Below are 21,545 nucleotides of genomic sequence, written 5' to 3' on the forward strand. Positions count from 1 at the left end.
GAACGTGTCCTCTTATGGGAACAGTAGTGGCCGAGCTATACTCAGGCAGGCCTGCAAACCAGTGATGCATGCTTCGTCTCATAACGGCCGCAACAGTGCACTCGGTAAACATCTCTGTTCACATCACAGGTCTGTATTCGTCGTGCTGCAACAGGTGTGAACCTCTCCAGATAGGGTCCGATGCAAGATATGCGCCTTGGGTGGTGCTAAGGGAAAACCGGAAACACAAACCACACACTTTGTTTTGCAATAGTATATGCACTTGGTTTTATTTCTCCTTTGCATTCAACAATTCCTCATATAAACAGTGCGGCTCGACAGAACAGAAGGGAAAGCACCGATAGGGCGCCGCTTAAATTGCCTTCCTGTGGAAAAGGTGCGCGGAACAACAGGAAGCGAACCCGACACTTCCGCCGCTGTAGTGCGAACAGCGCGTGCACGCCGGCAGTTCTCCCTAAGCATGAGAGAAAGATACGCCCGCACAACACCGCCAGGAGTTCAGGCAAAATGCTAACCATGGAGTAAACTTGGTCCGAGAAAAAAAAAAATTGTCTTGGGACCGACCAGTGAGGCAAATGGCTCGCCTTTTCTCCTTAATTCACAAGGGTACACCTTTGCCATTTCTTAAGCCGCGAGTGAAAAATTTGCGAGGCAGCAGACGTGCAACGCCTGCCTCTAGAAAGCAACAACTGTCAAAGTGAACGAAAAAGAGTGGGCCACAAGCCAGGATGTGAAACTTGCATGCTTCCCGAGCATATGCTTTATATGAAAGTGTGTCACACAAACATCCAACTGCAGAGCCAGAAATTAGCACTGTGCATTGTGCCAGGCGGAATGGCGAAATTCAGGAGTAATAATGAACTTCCACAGCCTTTCTTTACTGATTAACAGGTAACATCACTTGGGGAAACGTAGCACACTGTACCTCCTCTCATATGCATGCACGTGCTCTCTCTCAATAAGCTTTGCAAACAGCTGTATACAATTCTAATTTTTTCAGCTCTCAGCCAAAAAGAAATACCAAAAAAATTATCAACAACACGCTACCGAAAGAGACCAATACATTTAAACATTTTAGCTGTTCAAAAGATCACTGCCTGTGGCACCAACTCCTTGCACCAGGCTCGCCAAATAACTCCCATAGGTAATAAGAGAGCAATTACTCTAGCATTCACCAAGCGTAGCGATACTGCTTAATGGAAAGCTATACTGCTTTCCAAGAAACTTCGTAGTTGAAGAAAAATTCATTCTGGTGTGGGGTTCGAACCTAGAACCACCGCCTCACCGGAGCAGTTGATCTACCGAGCTAACCAGTATGGCGAGCACATGGTAGGGCGAGAGCGAATTGATCAACTGTAGAAGCTGTATAGCTTTCCTTTGCAGCGACACAGCTGTGCTTGCTGCATGCTCATAAGCAATTGCTCCTCATTACAAATCTACTCCACCTTGGGAGATTCCCCTGAAACACTTGACCTGCTCCCATAGGAGCAGCAGTGAACATTGTTTTCAGTTGGAAAGGTATTCGAAGCGGCCTGAGCATTGGACACAACAAAGAAAGATAAAACCTGGCACCCACGTATGGCTAAGTGCCTTACAGCCAAGCACAGCAATAAGCAGGCAGAATAGGCTGTCACAGAGAAAGAAAAGGTAATTGAGAGGCGTTGTTCCTGAAGCTCCTCCTGTAAACCCACACGTATGGCCTGGCCCAAGCGTCGTAAACAGTGTGCACAACATAACATCTAGTAGTTTTTCTTGCAACTTTGGCCTGTTTTGTTAGTGCATATTACATCTGCTAGCAATACGTATACGACTGTAACCAACTGCCACATCTATCTTTTTATTTTTAGTGAATTTTCTTCCACTAGGCCCATCATTTGTTCCATAATTCTTCAGTGAATGTTCACCAACCAGCAGCAGCTGGAGCTTTTCCACAGTTTATTGTCTTCAGCCTTGCAAGCTGCCACCACATGCTAGTGAATGTTAATATACAACGGACCAGCATAAAAATGCTGACCTACTGAACAATCAGTACCAGCTCTTTATAATACTGGGCTAAATCATAAAACAGCAGCATTAGCATGTTCCCCTGAGAGTATATAGATGTCGTAGCAGCAGAGTGTGCTTAGTTACTGGTGGCGTGCAATCACAAAAGAAGAAAATGCTTTAATACCTGCTATACTGCAAACACACTGACGCAGAGCTATAAACTCGAACGCACAAAAACAAAGAAGGGCCTTCCAATGCGACAGAACTACATCTCAAAACAAAGTGCTGCCAAGAGGATGCTCTGGCAAAAGCTCTCAACGTTCAGTAGATTCGATAGCACTGATTGCTCAAATGTCCAACCTGGTTATAACCCTCTTTAGAAAGCACTGATGGATGTGAGGGCTGCTCAAATTATCGCGATTTTTTTTTGTTAATATGCTGCTTTTTCACTCTGCAGAGTTTCATAAAATCTTATAGACAGCCAAATTACAGCTTGTGTGTGCATCGCAAAAGTATGCACACATTCTAGTGAAACTGCAATAAATGCAGTGGTTGGGACGTTGGCCTTTTTGTATAAAACACCTTTTCCGCAACTTGTAAACAGCGAGGAGAATCTAATTAAGCGCAGCCTTCTGTAGAGAAGTGGTAAGTGTGCGTACTGTGAACGCATATTGCACTAATTGAAAAGAACAGCAGCGCTTAAAACAACACACCTGGATGATGCACAAATTTGGCACCATTTAAGCGCAGGCAAACAACAAGACTCACTACAAGATGGCACTGCTGGTTGAATTTGTATTCTCCTGGTACCAAAAAACAAAGTGGAGAAAAAGAGCACAGCACACACAGCCCGCCAGAGAGCATCCTCTGCAGCGTTGCTAAAGACACCAGAAAACGAAGCTAACACAACTGCAGCCCGTGTGGCATATGCATAAGAAGCAAGACAGCTTGGGCGAGTGGCAAGCAAAAGTACACCCTTAACACAAATACGCCTATCTGGGAGCAAAAACGGAGTAAGCTTGCTCTAGCACACTCCATTGTATAAGAAGGAGTGCACTAAAAGAGCTTACTCCCTTCTTACTCCCTTCCTGTTTAGCGTGTAAATGCAGGGGGTAGTTCTCAGGGGATAAGCTCTTAAAATCAAACATGCGGCCTTTGTTAAAAATGGTGATGGTCCGACAGCTACTGCTAAGCTGGCTTCCTGCATGAAGCTATCTGTGCAGATTTGTCTTGTTTGTGTGGACATGAGGCAGACAATAACGCTGCCACTTCCAGTTTCTTTTCTGACACTGTAGAAACATTAAGGAGGGAGGGTCAACTAACATAACCAGTTGAAGGAAATAACAAAATGCAGTCAGCGATCTCCAAGTGAATTCTGTGCTGATGAAAGCAGTGAAAAAAGCATTCAATAGGACCTTTCCTGAGGTGCCCTCAAGGTTACGAGAATGCATCCAACCTGCTTGTCCTTTCACGGCACAGGAAAATCTAACAGGCATCACACATCAAGTATGTTTACCTAATCTGGAATAAAAACAGTCAGCAAGATAGTAAAACCAACATGGCAGAGCCGCTGAGATTATGCCACACAACGCTGCATTCACAGCTTTGGGTTACTGTCACTACACATTAGGCCTGCCGCTTCCGATCTGCTCCTTGAAAGAAACATGTACATGTTAAGCTAAATTTTTTCCTGACGCGTCTTCCCTGGGCTTCTTGAGTGGCAGATACGATATGCAATGTCTAAATATACTTGGTCCTTGACTGCTTCTGAGAAAACAAGAGAAAAAAATATATATACATGACGCATGTGCACCTTCATTTCATGTGCTCCCATTCCAGTCGCACAACAACTGGGCCTGATTCTGGCTACACATAGAGTTTTTTTCATCTGCAAATCCCGCTAAACATATGAAGACAAGTGATGGGGGATCTCCAGACTGTTTAGTGGACAGCTGTTTCTAAATTCAGTTAATTCAGGGGCACGATCCAGTGCTTTTTCGCTGCTACCACCCTGCCTTTTCCAGCGGTCACCAGCGTGGGTGCACTTTCCGAGTGTCTCCCGTGTGTCTGCGTGTGGTGTCGCGTTTCGGCATGTGCAACTTGGTTTTGGTCCCATCGAGTGCGAAGCTGCAAGGTGACGGCCTGAAAGGTGGCACTGCTCTGCTAGACCACAGAGCACTCTAAAATAACCCCATTGCCACTTCCTCTTCCCCAGCCAACCCTTTCGTGCGCCGCTTTTCTAATGACAAACTGCCTTCTTGAGGGGAATACAAACGACATTGTGATCTAGAGAAGTGTAATAAGGAGTCGCACGCTTGGATAGGCCTGTTCACCCACCGACCAGAGAAATGTCACAACAACGTATCCATCGGTGGTGGAGGGACTGGTTGACTCAACTGCAATGGTCCCACGCGGCATCTCTAACAAACGAACAAAAACAAAATCTGTACCTCACATTTCTGCGCACAAAACAAAAATAACGCTATGCGTGCAAGCACTTCTTGCAGGTCGAGAAGTAGTTAAGCCTCTTGGTTAAGCTAATAACACACCTCGGGCCTCGTACAGTTCCCTGTCCTTCCTTTGCCGAGAATGATTAGTACGCTTGCTTGGAGTGCACCTGTTCTCAGTGCATTGGCTGGCGAACTTGAGGTCACCTGCGCTGACCCTTCGCTCTCGTTGTCAGCACAAGGCCTTTGTTCAGCTTTAATGCAGCGAGGACCCTTGCATACCTCTGGAAGTAGTAGCTGCACTAGCAGTGGCAAAGTAGAGGGCGAGGGGAAAAGCGAGAACAGTCGAGAAGCAACCCAGGAGAGGCGCGTGGCCTGTAACAAGAGAAACATTTCCTCAAAGACTCGGAAACAACGCGACAGCCACTCCTCCACAGTCCTCCGTTCTGCCGTGGCGCTGGTTTCTAGATGATGCGACAGTACACGGTGACGATGTCTTGACTAAAATAGGAGTTACGAGGTTTAAAAAGACTAAAATGTATGCAAGGTACCTACAATGACGACAATGAGACAAAAAGAAAAAAACAATAAAGGGAAGAAAATGCTGAATGGGGGCAATGACACAACTGCAATGGCACCCGCAAAGCCATGGCTTCCGCACAGACCGGGAACCTGCCCGGAGAGAGAACAAAGAAACAAAAAAAAGGAAGAAAGCTCACACACTCACATGCGTCGCATACACATAACGAAGTGACGCACTGTTTTCACCCCAGTCCATATGGATAAAGGCACGCTTGACACAGCTGCATGGGTTGTGTTTGTAGGAGTGTTAAGAGAAGATAAAATGAGGATGGGGGAAGAGACCAGAAGGGGGAAAAAAGCAAGCTGTACCATTGAAAATGTGTGCACCACAGGCATGCCTGTTTGCCGAGAAAAAAAAAAAAAACACTTCCCAAGTGCGTTGGGAGGGCAGTGGCTTCTTTTTGCTTCTTCTTTTCCCCTGGAGTCTTTTTGCCCGTCAAAAGCAGTCTGCGTATAGCCTTGCCAGCAACAAACGACCACCACTGCCGTCACATGCTGCCATCTCGTGACAACTGCCGCACACAGTCACACTTCACCACTTGGCACAGTGCAAACGAAGCAACTCTAAGATGCGCGTCCTTGCCGCCGTCACGACAAAGGATCGGCCGTGGTGAAGAGGGATGCCGGCGGTGTCGTCGTCGTCGGGCTCTGCGCGGGGCTTGGGGCTGCCGTCTCCAAGACTGAGGTGTCAAGAACGACAAGTTCGACAGCTCCGCGGGCGTCGCGGAGCAGTTCGACGGCCTGCTGGTGCGAAAGTCCTTCGAGCGAGTGGCCATTGACGGACAGAATGGCGTGCCCGCGACGCAGGCGGCCGTCGCGGGCTGCGGCGCCTTCTTCGAAGACTGTCTTCACGTAAATGGGGAGGTCGCCGTGTGGCGACCCTGCACCGCCAACGATGCTGAATCCCAGGCCTTCTGAGCCCCGCTCCAGGGTCACGGTCATGGGTCCGTTAGCAGTGCTGGATGGAGACGGGCGAAAAACCATAAAGCATGAGCTGGGTTGTTGAACTGTGCCACGTGAGCTTAAATATCTTTGTGGAAATGTAACCACCTTCCTACACTTCCCTGTTGCATTTTCTATGCTGTGCATTTGAAGAATGAATTTCTATTTCAGCAAATAAATTATTTCAAAGGTACTGCAGAGCTGGAAGCTTAAAGCAAGCACTAACTTACATATGAAGTTCTTTGCCATATTAGGCGTTAAGTATGGCTTACCTTGAGATTCCTTTGGCAGCGAGAAAAGAGAGATCCAAATATCTCCATCAATTCCCAAGGACAAAAATTCCAAAATATTCCAAATTCTAGCAAAAGACATTTGAACTTGTCATGAGGAAAATCTTACAAACCAATTAAAACTGAAGTGCTTTTGATCATAACCCAACCTAACCAAGAATCCGGATGTCATGAAACTTTTCTTCAAGACTTAAATAAGTTGAAAATAAGCCGAACACACTCTAGCCTTGTCAATGTACACTCATTGCTTCTGGAGCTTGGACAAGCTTTAGCGTATAGGAAACAGGCCATGAAGGAATAATGCTGCAGGTTACAGGGACAGGCCTATTCTGAATAAATATTTAGCCGCGTTTTCTAGATGCTGAACCCAACACGAGCCACTGTAAAAGCGGGCACAGTGGCAATTCCGTTGTAACGGGGAATTCGTCCAAAATGTGCATGCTAACCACAGCGGCACCAACACACGTTGCGGGTACACAACCCGAATTGTGTTGTCCTAAGTTTACATGGCGGCGCGTAGGTAAGCCCGTTGGCATGTGAAATTTGCGGGCAAGATCCCCTGCGACTATAATGAAGCAATGGCCACAACAAATAAGTAGCAGGGTTCCTTGGAACTCGTTACAATGGCATTCAACTGTGGTTGTACATGGAAGTGCAGCCAGTTAAATAAGCGCTAAAAGAACTCTGCTTTGATATAGCTACCAGGCACTTCCCTGAACACTCGAAGTAGGCTGTTTCTGCCAAGGCCCTTTCACAAGATGACAATGCAGCTTCAACAGTTAATGCCCTGCAGACTTCAGGAGTTTCCATAAAGTAGGTGAAGTGAGAACCTCTAGATTGCTATGTCATCGAGCTGTTGCATCCAGGCGGCCGTTTTTAGTATCAAATTGCTTTCTGTTCGCATCACTATCTTTTCATGGCTACAGAAACAAATACCAGAGAGAACAAGCTCACTAGTGGGAGCATGAGCAGATGGCCATACAGCATTGTGTAGAGGAGAAACAGGGTTTGAAGCACAAGAGCTGCGGAGAACTAGCGTTAGTAAATGCAAGTCATCCATGGAGCGCTTTGACCATGGGTGAAAGAGCAAAAGCAGACCACTTAAAGCCAACCTTAAAGCATCCATGCATGTCCTTCAAATGCATGGATTTTCTTGCGATAAAAAATAGCACTGTAAATGTTGCACAGAGCACTCTGGGACATGTAGCCTTTCCAGACATCTGGTGCCTCAGCATCATGCGAAACCCATAAGCTGTAGAAGACAGCAATCCAGCCAAGCAGCAACATATCCGCATGTTTTTGCTTAATTTCTGCACCCTTAATTTATTATCCGGTTTCGTAAAAAAAAACCTTTTACTCGCATAATACAAGCTCCTTGCTGCGCCAGATCACCAGCATGCACTACCAGACCTGGGTAGATAGCCCCAGCCGTGTCGCCGTGTGCTGGTGCGAAAGATGCAAGTGGCGAGGGAACAAATTGTGCGCCGTTTACCCAGACAAACAGTCGCGTGTGCACTGGACTTTGAGACTGTTTGCTGTTCAGTTTGCTGCTAGTCAACCAGGCTGCATGCGAGAGCGCTGTGTTTACTCCTTTGAGCAGCACATGTGCCAACACGACATCCCATGGGGAACTAAATAACATAGCGCAGGGTGGAAGGGGGAATGCTTCTTATATTTGGAGTCAAAATTTTTTTTTTTCGGCCAGCGAGGAGTGCGAGTTTGGGGGGGGGTTCGAAGTATAGGCGTCAATATACTGCACTATATATTGCACGTTATGGCCTTTGTAGAGGTTCTTAGGACGCGTTCAGAAAATTTTCGCACTCCCTTTTTGAACCCTTAATGTAAAGCAAAAAATGTGCAAATTACATGAGTAAATGCAGTACTATTTACGCAGTGGTATGCGGCTAAGTGACAACTCCCTGGATAAATAACTAGCTTTCAATGGTTGAATAATTAATTGGTTGCTGAATTGATTGAGATAGGAGAAAAAATATTTTGGTTAACTAACTGATTGATTAACTGGCTATAGTCGGATACAACTTAAGTCTGCAGTGAAGCTCCGGCCACATTCAGGACCGGCGCACAGAATTCCTCCACGACAAAAAGTATAGTCCGTTGCTAAAACTTCTCTTGTCACCTAAACAAGAAGCTAATCACAAGAAAAAAGTTATGAGCTCTAGAATTTTGATACCTGGCTTGTTTAATATAGTCAAACATTAAAAAGCTGATTTCGTTTACATTTGTGACTGGCTAGCGGAGTGATACAGTACACCGCGGACCATAACCCAGTGTTAACAACTGCTGTTTTTTTAAGTTGTATCCTACTATAGCAGGCTAATGAAGTTCGATTGGTGATGGATTGGCTGACTGACTAACTTTGATGGAGAAAATGTGGTTTAGATTGATTGACTGACTGATCAGTTGGTTGGTCCACTGAGATGGAGAAAGAAAAGGGCCCCACTCACGAGTCTGAGCGCGAGACGGGCACCTGAGTGGCCCGCTGGGAGGGTGCGCGGCGCAGCCGGCCCACCCGCAAGCAGATGCGGCCCATGGTGGTCTTGAGCAGAGCGGCCGCCTCCTCCTGGCTGGCGCCGACTAGGCTGTGGCCGTTCACCTCCAGGATCTGGTCCCCCTGGCAGAGGCGGCCGTCCAGCTGGGCCACTCCGCCACGCACAACCTGCACGGGACACACCACTCCACTTTGCTCGCTGCAGATGATGTGCTGCAAGACAAGTGCTCTCGGCGAAGTGGCCAGCACGCAAAAAGCGTGCAGTGCAGAGCATAGGCAGTGGCCCCAGCTCAGCAATTCCAGAGCGCGTGACGCAGAGTAGGCGCAGTGTCTTTTTTATGAGCAACCCTACACTACGTGCACTGCCTTTGTCTGAGCGACCAGAAAGCATGCGATGCAAATTATGTGCAGCGTCAGCTGAGTACCAGCAGTCTTGTCAGCTCAATGACCCCAGAGTGCATGACAGAATGCCTGCAATGTCCTTGTCTCGACAGCCACAATGCCTATGACACAGGATACCTCTAGTGTCCTCAGCTGATTGATCCCAGGCATGTTATGCACAGGGCATGCAGTCTCTTTGCCTGAGTGACTGCAAAGCATGTGACGCAGTGTGTGCAGTGTTCTCAGCCGAGAGACCCCAGAGTGCGTGACACAGAATACCTGCAATGCCCTTGTCTGAGCCGCCACAAAGTGTGCGGCACAGAATACGTGCAGTATCCTCGGCTGTGTGATGCAAAGTATGCGCAATGTCCTTAGGTCCGTTGATAAAGTTCTGCGGCGGTGCGCTCAGGTGCCGCGAGTGTACATCGCCAGTTCTGGCAGTTCAAGCGCAGCTGTTGTTAGGCATGCCGAGCATGCCTAACAACAGCACAGGCAGGGTAATTCCTGCTTCAGTAATCACAAAACGAAATGAACAATTTTCACACTCAGACTGAAGTCGAACCAGAAGCAAGCCTGCCACTGCTTCCCTATGATTTTCTGCACACTCATTGCTTTGCAACTGAACGAATGGGGCTTGGCATCAACTTTGAAAATAGGATGAAAGCAAAGGAAACGTAACACACCACACAAACAAGCGCACACCTTCAAATTTATTTCAGAGAGCTAGATAAGGCAAGTTTGCAGACTTCATTATGTACCTCGAAAGGAACCATCTAACCGTAGATTCTGAAAACGCTAGAAATTTATTCTGTCTGCCTTTCTAAATAAAGCAGGGAGTATGCGCTTGTCCATGCGGAACCTGTATCTCAAGTCTGTCTTTTTTGCATAGCTGGAACCAAACACTGAAACGAACTACCTAGTCTGTGAAATCTTACTGAGCCAATGGCAGCCAACATTTCTCAACTAGACTGTCAGGCTACAATTTTCGAGAGAGTCAAAGAGGACAGTCTGTAGGAAGGCGATGGGGAATGGGAGAGAGAGAGAGAGAGAAAGCACACACCTCAGAGATGAAGACACCTGGGGCATTGCGTCGACCGACAATGCTCAGGCCAAGGCCGCGCCCTGCCTTCTTGTGCAGCTCCACACTTAGAATGTCCTGCTGTGGCTCTTCCTCGCGAAGCACCAGCATGCGCACCACAGACGAAGTCTGCCGTAGTGCCCCGATGGCCGCCTCATGGCACGCCTCCCGCAAGTCCTCGCCATTCACCTGCACAAGTGCACCACATCATTGCCTCTCTGATGATGGTTCGCCGCCTTTGCTGTCATCAGGCCAAAGCCTCTGCTCCGTAGGATCTTCGATCACTGCCATTCCTGAGCCAGCTTTGGCTGTCGAGCTCATGCTGAGGTGATAGAAAAGTGACCACTATTAAATCACTCTCTCTTCATCATGCTGTAAAATCATGATTTCTGTTGCACACCATCACAGCTCTTAGCTATGGTAAGATTCTTATTCAATACTGGCATTGGTGCTTTCTGTGGCTGCATATTTACTGACACGTAGAAAGAGAAGTTTGTCGAGAAATTTTGCCCAAAGATTCGGAGTCAACCTGTAGTTGTGGCAAAGCCAGGTTGACTACTGACCACGATCAAAGAAGTCTGGTTGCCACCAGGTATAATCTGGCAGAATATAGGCAGATACAACTCAAGAACAAGGCAGCAAGTTCCCCTAAAAGGAAGCCATCTAGCCAATGGCACGTCGACAGTTTGCCATGATGTAGAGGTTATTCCCTTTGAACCTGGTAACGTGAAAGTGCAGAGGGTTGGCAGGACCAAGGGGCATTAACCATGGATTAAGCGTGATGTCATGAGAATTGGCCTACACCATTGGCTGGAGGTCCTCCTATGAGGGGCATTTGCCGCTTCGTTCTTATGTTGTATCTGACTATACTTCCCTCGTAGCATCAAATTCAGACACTAATCCTGGTTAAGCTATTAGTAACTTTATTAACCTGTCTCTTTCTCTTCACTGGAGGCCCAAGAGTACAAGGCACATGCTCATCTCACTGAAGTCAGGGATTTATAATGTGACCAGCAAAATGATGCTCATGCAACAGCAGGTAAATTAAATATTTGTCATCTTAAATTTTATTTTGCAGCCTTCAAACACAGGGGTTAGCCTAAACAAATCCTTCGTCTACATGTGAGCTTCAGTTGAAAGTGTTAACATGCAATCAAAGTTGATCTATATTTGAATGAATGCAAGAGTTTTTGATCTCTCGACAGTTCACAACCATTTAACGCCCCCCTCCAACTTCCAAAACTCCCTTCCTCAACATAAATTCCCCCAGAATGTGTGTGAAGTGGCATCTCACCTCAAGTATTTGATCACCCGGTCGTAGGCGACCGTCCATTGCGGCAGCACCATCGGGGTACACTTCATGAATGATGACAGCACCCTGTTTCGAGGGAAAGGCACAGAGTCGTGTTGAATTCACGGTTACTCTCAGTGCTCACAGTAATATGCCACTGTGGTGGCCTCGGGAAAAGAATACCTAAAGTGGAGACATTTTGGTGAATACCAAGAATCAATTTAATTCAATGTTATCTTTAAGAAGTTTGAAGGTACCCTGAACAAGAGGCCTCTCTGTACTGTTGTTCAAAATTAAAGTAGGTAAACTGTCACACATAGAACATCACACCACAGCATAAAACGATGTTACAGAGTAAGCAAAGCATGTACAAGTGTAGTAAAGGTGTTGTGTCTGCCCAAGTGAAAATTTCATAGAGACCAATTTCACTAAAATTTGGAGCGCCTTCAAAACCAGAGGAGAATCGGCTTCCACATTCTTTTTCGCCATCAACTAAATGCCCTGCAGTGGCTCATAAACACCAAACAGCCAGCACCACTTTTACAAGATTAAGCATGCCATAAAGGTCACACACCAACACCACAGGTGAGTGCTGACTGGCCGTCAGTGGATGCAACAAATCTTGAATGGGGCTGCCAGCGACTACCACCACCGCGCAGACTATGTGTTGTAAATCCTTTGGTTCAAAGTCCTTAGGGCACTTTGAATACTCAGCAAAGCACAAATCCTCCACAGCATGTCTATGCACGAGTGCCAAAAGCAAAGCATGCATGGCACGGGGCAAACAACTTGAATAGTTGCATGCTTAACTGAGTCTTCTTGAATTTTGCCTTCTTGCAGTTGCATGCAAAGTAACGTCAATGGCAATGGTGGGGGTGCAGTGCTGAGCTCTCTCTTCTATCTGAGGCTATGTGCACATGCACATGTTTCATACTAGCCATTCTCACTGCACCATCATTTCTCACATTTTTTGTGCCCGAATTTCAACAACGTAACATGCAGGACAACAGTACGGGACAGTAATACATCAAGTGAGATCATAAAGCATTACAGCCTGTGAGCATAATGAAAAGACCAGTTGACGTGGCATAAGATATGGGACAGCGTATCAGTAGGGCTCTACTGTCTGATAATTCTTACATAACCACCGGAGGAAAAGCATTACAAGTAGTGGTTGGTGCAAAAAGAAAATACGTAACGATAATGAACTGCAAAGCTAAACTCACTCAAGTAATCAACTGGTACGCACGAACAGGAAAAAAAAAGCAATAGTACTCAACACAGGAAACTAAAAATAGCACACACCCACAACATACCTGGATGATGAAAATGGTCACATCATATACAGTTGTCTACTACATTATTAAAAGCAATAAATAAGACTAACCTGGTTATGGAGCTTATAACTACTTATAATCCCTGCGCAGACATGCATAGATCATCCAGGAGGCGTTTCAAAGCGTTTGGAGGCGTCTTCCAACCGCGCGTCCCCTCCAACACGACGAAGGTTGCATGAGGCGCAAGGTATGGACTATGTGCAAGGGGTCTGATTGCGTAGAAGAGTTGCAGGTGGCCACATGATCCGGAGTGAGTGTGCGCCCCACCCAGAGACAAAAAACAGCGTGAGGCATGTGCATGGGGCGGTCATGCGCATGTGAGCGGATGCAAGCATCAGCACCGGGGAATGTTGCAGATGCAGCTCTTACTGTAGAAAAGTGGATGACACAAGCAAAATCCTCGAAGCCCACCAGTGCAACCACATTTCATACAGCGCCGCCCACGCACTGTCTGCTGTGGCATGTAGTTTCATTATTATGCCTTTGGTCGTTAGCGCTCGTATTTCAGCAGTGATGCACTGCACCAGCAGGTGCAACAAAACTGCTGCTGTGTAGCACTGGATGCAGAGCACCAGAAGCCACTAAAAATGGTGACGGTCAGTGCCGATGGAGTACTGGAAGTCTTAGCAGGCGTGCCATTGGCGTTCCACAAGTGCTTAAAGTAGGCTGTCAGTATGCCAGCACAGGGCAGAGCTCTAATTTAAAGTGACAGTTGACTCCGTACCATGTGGAACGCTGCCCTGATTGAAATATAAGAGCGGAGTTTTTACTGCATCGTTCTCTATGGGAGGTGGAGCGGGTCTGGCTTAAGAAATCACAACAGATTAGAAAATGCAGCACCCGGGAACGTAACAGCGGGGTTCTCTGTAAACTGTCTCATATGCCGTGCTATTAGAGTTTGCTCTTGAAAATTGTGATTAAAAGCCTAGGGGAGCAAATATTTAAAGTATGCCAAGTCAGAATTACAGGGTGCGCTTTATATATAGTTCATGCTGACAGGATCAAGGCCCCATTTTAAATAAACCATGGCAGTCTGAAAACCCCTTATAATAAAGTAGCTCACACCAGCAAAAATCTTTACTATGTCAGTTGTTGGCGATGGTATGGCTCTGACTATGCTCCCTGGCTGCTTACTAAGCACGAAGTGTTGGTTTATAAAACAAACACTCAGAAATACCTTACATCCTGCTTTTATCGTCCCTTTATGTGATAATTATTTATTACCAGTTAACGTGTTATCACATTTTCGACACTGTTTACATCTTGTGGAAGTACCGCATTTACACGAATACAACGTGGCTACAAAAATACAGCAAGTTTGATTTCATGTGAAGACCACAGCTTTCCCCGATCATGGCGTCGTCTTCTGTGGCTTCAGTGTCATTTGAGAGGAAAGAGAGAGAGCTTCAAGTGTCGAGAGATTCGCACCAAAACTAACATTTTTTAGCAGAACTAAAAAACTACAATTTCTAACTTTGGCAGTGCGCACACTGTTTTTTTTGGCGTTGCTTGTTTCTGCTGCGTATCTGGTGTCCAGAGTACACATCCGGTTCGAGATCGAATGCGAATGAGTTCCCCAAACTCATTCGATGGCAAATGTCATTCCAACCTAATGATATCAAATGTTCCCGTGTAGCAGCCGATTAATGGCATTGCGTGCTAATGTCATCTGACGAGAATGGCATTAAATTTGCCGTGTGGAAACTCACGCAATAAAATCAAGCGCGGCAAAACCGCCTACGCAGTTCTGCCGCGCCTTTACGCTGCCACGAACACACGCAATTTTCTTCTTTTTTCTAATCCTCGCTGCACTTTTACTGGCTTTCCCTTCTCAGTGACTCGCGCCGCCTTCTTTCTACGTTCTTAGCCAGCTTTACTTTTTTACGTGCGCGCCGCACGCTTTGCCTCACGACCTCAAGGTCTTTAAAAACTTGGCTTCTCCTCGCGGCTCTCTAGCTTGGTGGTGAATCCATCTCAAAGAGCGCACTGGGTATTTGCCTCGCGATCCTAGACGTCGCACGTGCCGCGATGTCATCATTCCGCGGGAAGTACATTGACACGGCCAGGCGCTCCTTACTATAGCCGTTTCTTCGAAAAAAATCTTTACTATAACCGAAAAAAAATGTGCAGTCGTCTATGGAAGGTGAAATGGGACTGCAGCCTCACTTTACTATATATCCGAGTTTTTACTATAACCGAGTTCACTATAGCGGAATTCTACTTAGTATTAAATATGACTCGGCCGCCGTCACCACCTGGCCCAAGCCAGCGCACTCCTCACCAGGGGTGTGTCCGAGCCACCAACGATGCTGAGTCCCAGCCCAAGCTTCTCCTTGGTGATTTCAATCGCTGTCGGGCGGCCGGGCCGGATGACGTCCGACGCAGGCGAGGTGGCACCGCTGTCCGGTTTCTGGGGTGCCTGGTCTGGCGTGCGTTCGCCCGCCGAGTCGGGCCGCATTGGGGACAGCAGCGGTGACGGCAGGCGGCCGTCGGGAGATGACGGGGATGGCCGGCATTTCGACGAGCAGTGCGATAGTGCCAGGGAACCGACCGTGCCTGGCACCACACAGCGCATGGGCAAAGCATTGTCAGGGGTGCGAACAGAGGAACAAGGAACAACAACAACAAAAAAAATTGGCGGTGATTTAGCACTGGTTAAACCTGGAGTGACGCGATAGTTACAGCTGGCCGAGCGGAACTTGGTCACGTGATCAACCACGTGACTAACCACGTGACCGCTCTGCACCACGTGACCAACTACGTTACAGCGTGGCGGCACCGCCACGCTGAAGGTTCGAAATGCTACCGTAATGTAGCTATCGCTGCAAAAAAGTCACCATAAGCATTAATACTAGGGTGGAGAGGTAGGCAAGAAAAACATGTACAGTCTTCGCCAAAAACATATAGCCCAGGGTGTTTGCTTCTAAGCCATGTAAGCTGTTGCTGCAACACTCATGGAAGTCTTAAGCTTTGGAAGAGTAAAGACAAGAGATCGTCTCACATTCAACAGATACTGAACAGTGGCAGTGCAGAATAAGTGACATGTATGGTTTGGAAACAATTCTAGTAGGCCAGATACTTCTGGCAAAGGCTGCACCAGGCCTCCCCACAGGGTATAGAGATGCACAGAAAAGATGAATAAAGCCCACTGTGGTGTCTGAAATCCAGTTTCACACTGCCTATCGAAACTTTGTAGTTATGATGAGCGTACAGGCGACTGTCTCACTGACAGTCGTGGCTGAACACATAGCGGCTCTTGATTTCTGCTAAGGTATGTGCGAACACAGATAAACACTGGAAGCTTGTCTGTTTATTTGTCCATCCTCATTTACTATATGTACCATCTGGATACAATTTCATTCACTGAGAGATTGATGAACCTATGGACCCTGCATACCACATGCAGTGCTCTGTACTGCGCCATACAAGATATGTGGACGCTGCCGATTTGGCTCCCACTGGCTGCATGTCTTTCCCACTGCTCTGTCCTGTTATCTCCCATGTAGATAGAACTGTAAAGGCAACGCGAGCGCTCTCACGCTTTTTGAGCGACACGAACCTTGTCTCGCGTTTGTGATGTCAAGAAGTGTGCCTTGTTTTGTTTTTTTAAAGTAGTTTTTCATCTGCCTCCTCCCATCAACATCGTCCCCCATCGTGACCTTCTTTTATCTCCTCTTCCCGTTCCCCAGAGCAGAGTAGCAGGCCAGATATTTATTTTTCAGGCCAACCTCTCTGCTTTTCCTATCAATAAACCCTCTCTCTCTCTCTCCCATGTAGAGTGATCAGTTAATCACTTTCCCTCTCAAGCAACTCGGCTCGCTAATATTGTGACCAGTAGCCATACCCCACTCTCTCTACTCCATGAGAAAAATATGGTTCGTACCTGAGCAGTACATTGCAGAAACATGACCAAAACTGCAGCGAGACAAATTCAATGGGGAGTCCTGTTCAAGATAGTAAACATCCTGAACCATATTTGCCCCAATCAGCACTGTCCTCAGATGAATACTTCAGTGAAACAGACATCAGTTGTTTATTTTCCCCTCATGAAATGTGATGTGCACATGTGGCTAATATGCAGAGTAGCACATCAGCCACACCTCTAAAACCTGGTGTTCCCTGGAGTTTCCAGCGTTTTGTGCAGCAGGCTGATGAGTGGTATTGAGCCAATACTATAGCATAACGCACCTTTACCATAGATATATTCCTAGCTTATAAGCTACAAGCAAAGAGTGCCCAATAACAAGACAAAATGTGTTCGCATCACAAGTCCCCATGCTGCCGCTATGTGTAGTACACCATAACGAACATCCCGTCTATGGCTCTAGCAATGTGCTTCATGTAACAAACATCCCATTTATGGCTTAAGCAATGTGCTTCACATTAATTAATAAGCAATCTTGCAAGAGGATACTTGCCGCTACTTGGGGAACCACTATTGTTGATGCTAGCCAGATTTGCAAGCACAAAAAGCCTAGTACGAGCATGCAACGAACATGAAGGCACACACAAAAGTGCACATGCACACATGCATGCATGCATACACACACTGCATATGTTGAAAGCTGCTGATCTGTATGCGCAGTCAGTTGCTGCAAAAATTTTGTGAAATGCAGAGCCCTGATATCATGGAACACCAACTAGCCCGCACTCTTACCCTCCTGAAAATGCTAAGTCCTAGCAGCAGAAGCATACGGCCTAGATGTGAATGGTGCACTTGTGCACTTGTGCAATGAAAAGAATGGATCTTCCTATTCCAGGCTGCAAAAAATGCACTGTCTTTCGTAACACCTGCATTTTTTTTTTGTGGCTTGTTGAGTTGCCTGTACATGCTTTGAAGCAATTGATGTGATGAGAACACATCAAGAATAATCCCTGGAGCAGTTGTCTACTTTCATGGTAGTATGGTACTAGGTGAAGTGCACGCGCAACAAGTGACAGGCTGCGAATTGTGTGCGCATCAGTATGTTGTCGCACTGACCTTAGAAGATTACCTAACGCATCCCTCAATAACGGCAGGCTCAGTAGTGTACCTTATAACTTGTTCTGTTTAATCTCTGCAAACGAAGCCATCAAGCAACCTCCAATTCAAAAAGGAGGAGAAAATTTGGGGGGAAATTTTGCATTCGGCCAGCCAGCATTTGACTGACTGGCTGTACAAGTAGCATTCTGTGTGTTGCAAGCAACAGCAACAAACAAAATGGCTCACATCAAGGCTTAAATAACCACTCTCTGCTTTGTAATGCATGAAATCGGTCTAATGCAGTTCAGCACTCTCCACATTTTAGTGGGTTGAGCACTCAACAAGCTTACTAGATGCTCTTGGTGCTATGTAGGCAAAGTCCACACATAAGAAGCCAATGTGGTTAGCCCACACTACTACACCATCTTCAATGCTATTCTAAACTGCAATGCCAGATTTCATCTTGTTGAAAAATGATATTTTCTTATTGTGTGATAGACTTGCCATGGTGGCTCAGTGGCTTTGCACTTGACTGCGGATCCGTAGGTCTCGGCATCAAATCTTGGTCACGGCGGCCACATTTCAATGGCACCCGAATGCAAAAAGTCCTCCTGTGTTTTGTGCGATGTCAGTGCATGCTAAAGAACCCAAGGCGGTCTAAATTGTCCTGGAGCCCTCCACTACAACATACCTCATCTCCCATATGTCGCTATGGGATGCTAAACCACACATACCTGTTATTGTGTGATGGAGGACGAGACCAATGGATCAGTGCTTCGAGATAGCGAACAAACAGCCCAGGTCATTCGTGCATGGTGAAGGATGCATGTGGGCAAGTGGCACTTTCTCGGATGTGACCGCGGTGTCACCAGTAGCCTTTCACTATTACCTAACTTGCTGGGTTAACAATGCTCTGTTGTTGGCAAAAATTACATATTTGTTACCTAAACTACTAAAACATTTGAAAAATAAGAGACGCCGACCAGTGAAAAAACGTTCGTTATTGACGTTTCGGCTTCCACACGGAAGCCTTGTTCAGAATGAAAAATGAACCTTGTGAGCCTTGGGAAAAATGTTCACAATGAGCCTTGTGAACAAGGCTTCCGTGTGGAAGCCACAATGTCAATAACGAACCTTTTTTCATTGGTCGGCGTCTCTTATTTTTCAAATGTACGCTCCCGGCCAGACGGGATTCCGTCACATGCTCAACTTCTTAAACTACTAAAACAATTCAATCTATATAGGTCTAAGTAGTGCTTCTTTTTATTACCACTTTCAAACAAGAAATCAAAACTAAAACTGGCCAGCACACCCAAAACCTACACTTTACATGACAACATCGCAAGCAACATTGACAAAACCGCACTGCGAGCTTCAAGTAGCAAAGTTAGGAAGAGTAAGCAAAAACCCATTCATAAAATTCCCTGACTGGCAGAAATAAAGCTGCACATTCTTTTAACCTATTGGAAGAAAGGTGTGAATGGGCGAATAATGTCTTTGGTGCAGTAAACAAAAGCTCGACTGTTAATAGTCCAAACTGAGGTCACGAAATGGGAAACATATAAAATGACTCGCAAAGAAACGAAACATGGCAAAGCGGCACAATTTGGCACATATGACCCTGACAAAGAGGGGAATGGAGAGCAATAGATTTGTTTTAATGACAACTTAAAAAAAAAAGAAGAGAAGAAAGCAGGGAAAAGACTCAAAGTTTCTTAAGCTGTACAGTAGATGTACCAGACACATGACCTTGCACACAGACGTAAAACAATGGGCTTCGCACGCCTTAGACACACATGGCTACTTATGTTTTAGCCAACTTACAACACAGTGGGCACAGCATGAAAATGCCTAGTATATGTCCGAGAAGTGGAAATGATGTCCTGCATTCAGATCCCTTCCGTTTTTTTATGCACGCAACTAAACAATACAGTTCACTCCCAATAGTTTGAACATAAAGCGGTCCGAGAATCAGCTCTAAACACGAGGAATTCATTTTTAGGGGGTGCGTATTTAATACATATGATGTTGGTGGGACGAAACATTCAGGTAGAATAAAGAGGAAGTTGAAATTAATGAGTGCCCGCTGTACAACATAAACCAATGATAGAAACAAGGTGCCATATATTGAAAGTTAGCATATTGTGGTTTCAGTACAGCAGAATCTTGATGACACGAATCTCACGTGGTTGCGAAAAATTCTCACATCATCAAAAATTCGCATCACCCAAAGAAACAAAATCCACATGCAGAAGCAAAATACATTCACGCAGATCAGTTTGTGGCTGACGGGATTTATTTATGGCCGCATGCCCCTATTCACTGCTTGCACTGTGTGCTGTGCTGCTGGTGATTGCATGTAAAAATATGCTTAGTGCTTAGTGCTGGCGCAGCTCGCACATTTGGAACACCAGAAATTCTGCACAGTGCATACAATGCACTCTGGCCAGGGAATATGAATTTATAACGCCCCGAAATTTTTATCAGCCGTGACTGCACCACCAAGATTCTACTGTACTAGCATGTATGAAGTTATAAAAGCACAAGCCAGCCCATCACCGGAAGCAGCTGGCCAGGCAGAAGCACAGCTGCCAGCCACGCAATACTTACAAGCATGTTTCCGAAGGGGCAGCAAGCAGGAAAGTAGCAGAGAAGAGTGCGGCATGCATGCACGCACGCAGCAGGCAATGAGAAGAAGGGCATTCATGAAGCGTAGGCCGCCGCCACGCATGCGGGCACGTACGATTTCCCGGAGCCAAGGCGGCAGGCAGAGGGCAGCACAGGAGAAGAACGGAAGAGACAAGATAGAGAGAGAAAAGAAAAGGCGGAGCACGCGAGAGAGAGTGCGGTTTGTGTTGCAGAAGCAGTCTCCTCTGCCTCGCCACTGCTGGCTTTGCTGGGCAACCTTGGCAGCCAGCCAGTCATAGTATTCGTGGCATACAAGCAAATGCATTTCATTTCACGGCGGGCACTTGTCATGATAGAAAGCCGCATGTTTTTATGCTAGGAGCGAAAGTGAGTGCTGCACAGGAAATGAGCCACCCACACAGCGAGATTGTGCATGACTGCAGGCATATATGGCAGTAATTAATCATGCGCCTTGATATGGCTACATGCCTATATGATATACTTGATATGACCCATATCGTGACCCTACTTGACCCTACATAACCCTACTTGATATGACCCATGCGCCTTGATATGGCTACAATGGCAAGCAATGCAGATTTCTAAGAAACTTCGTAGTTGAAGAAAAATTCGCCTGGAACAAGGATTGAACCCGGGACCACCACCTATTTGGGGCAGTCACTTTACCAACTATGTACATTATCCAGGATGACTAGCAGATAGCAGGGCAAGGCCTAATTTTTCTTCGACTAGTAAGTTTCTGTTAAAGTGCTATTTCCTTTGTAGCTGTACAACTGCGCTTGGATACGTGTTAATGAGTAACTTCTTCCTTATTATGAATTCACTCCACCTTGGCGAAATCCCCTCAACACACTGAAACACTATGTGAATGGCTCCTGTCCCTTGCCTTAAATCTATGCAGCATACCGTCACTCCTCGCATGAGCATCTTGAAATGGGCTCCAGCAAAGGCTCTGTCCTAATTGCAGAAAATTGGTGGGTTTCCATCGGAAGCCTTCCACATGTGTCACGTATCAGCCTATGCTTATGGCCACACCTGTACTCGGGGACAACTTTTTCTGGCAATGCAGCAGAGGCTAGGCAGGTAAAGG

The 21,545-nt window shown here is 46.4% G+C and overlaps 1 protein-coding gene across 1 annotated transcript in view; it reads right to left on the reverse strand.

The window, feature by feature from the left end:
* Positions 1 to 238: 238 nt before the first annotated feature.
* Positions 239 to 21,545, reverse strand: part of LOC144111455 (multiple PDZ domain protein-like) — a 201,817-nt gene continuing 180,510 nt past the window's right edge. Inside the window, exons 31-35 of the mRNA XM_077644763.1 lie at positions 15,125 to 15,399; positions 11,510 to 11,593; positions 10,198 to 10,404; positions 8,713 to 8,924; positions 239 to 5,973 (exon numbers count right to left, since the gene is read on the reverse strand). Coding sequence (XP_077500889.1) covers positions 5,604 to 5,973; positions 8,713 to 8,924; positions 10,198 to 10,404; positions 11,510 to 11,593; positions 15,125 to 15,399 — 1,148 coding nt within the window. The 3' untranslated portion in view covers positions 239 to 5,603. The remainder of the gene's footprint in view (positions 5,974 to 8,712; positions 8,925 to 10,197; positions 10,405 to 11,509; positions 11,594 to 15,124; positions 15,400 to 21,545) is intronic.

Source organism: Amblyomma americanum, chromosome 11, assembly GCF_052857255.1.
Source record: "Amblyomma americanum isolate KBUSLIRL-KWMA chromosome 11, ASM5285725v1, whole genome shotgun sequence".
In the NCBI taxonomy this organism is placed as follows: Eukaryota; Metazoa; Arthropoda; class Arachnida; order Ixodida; family Ixodidae; genus Amblyomma; species Amblyomma americanum.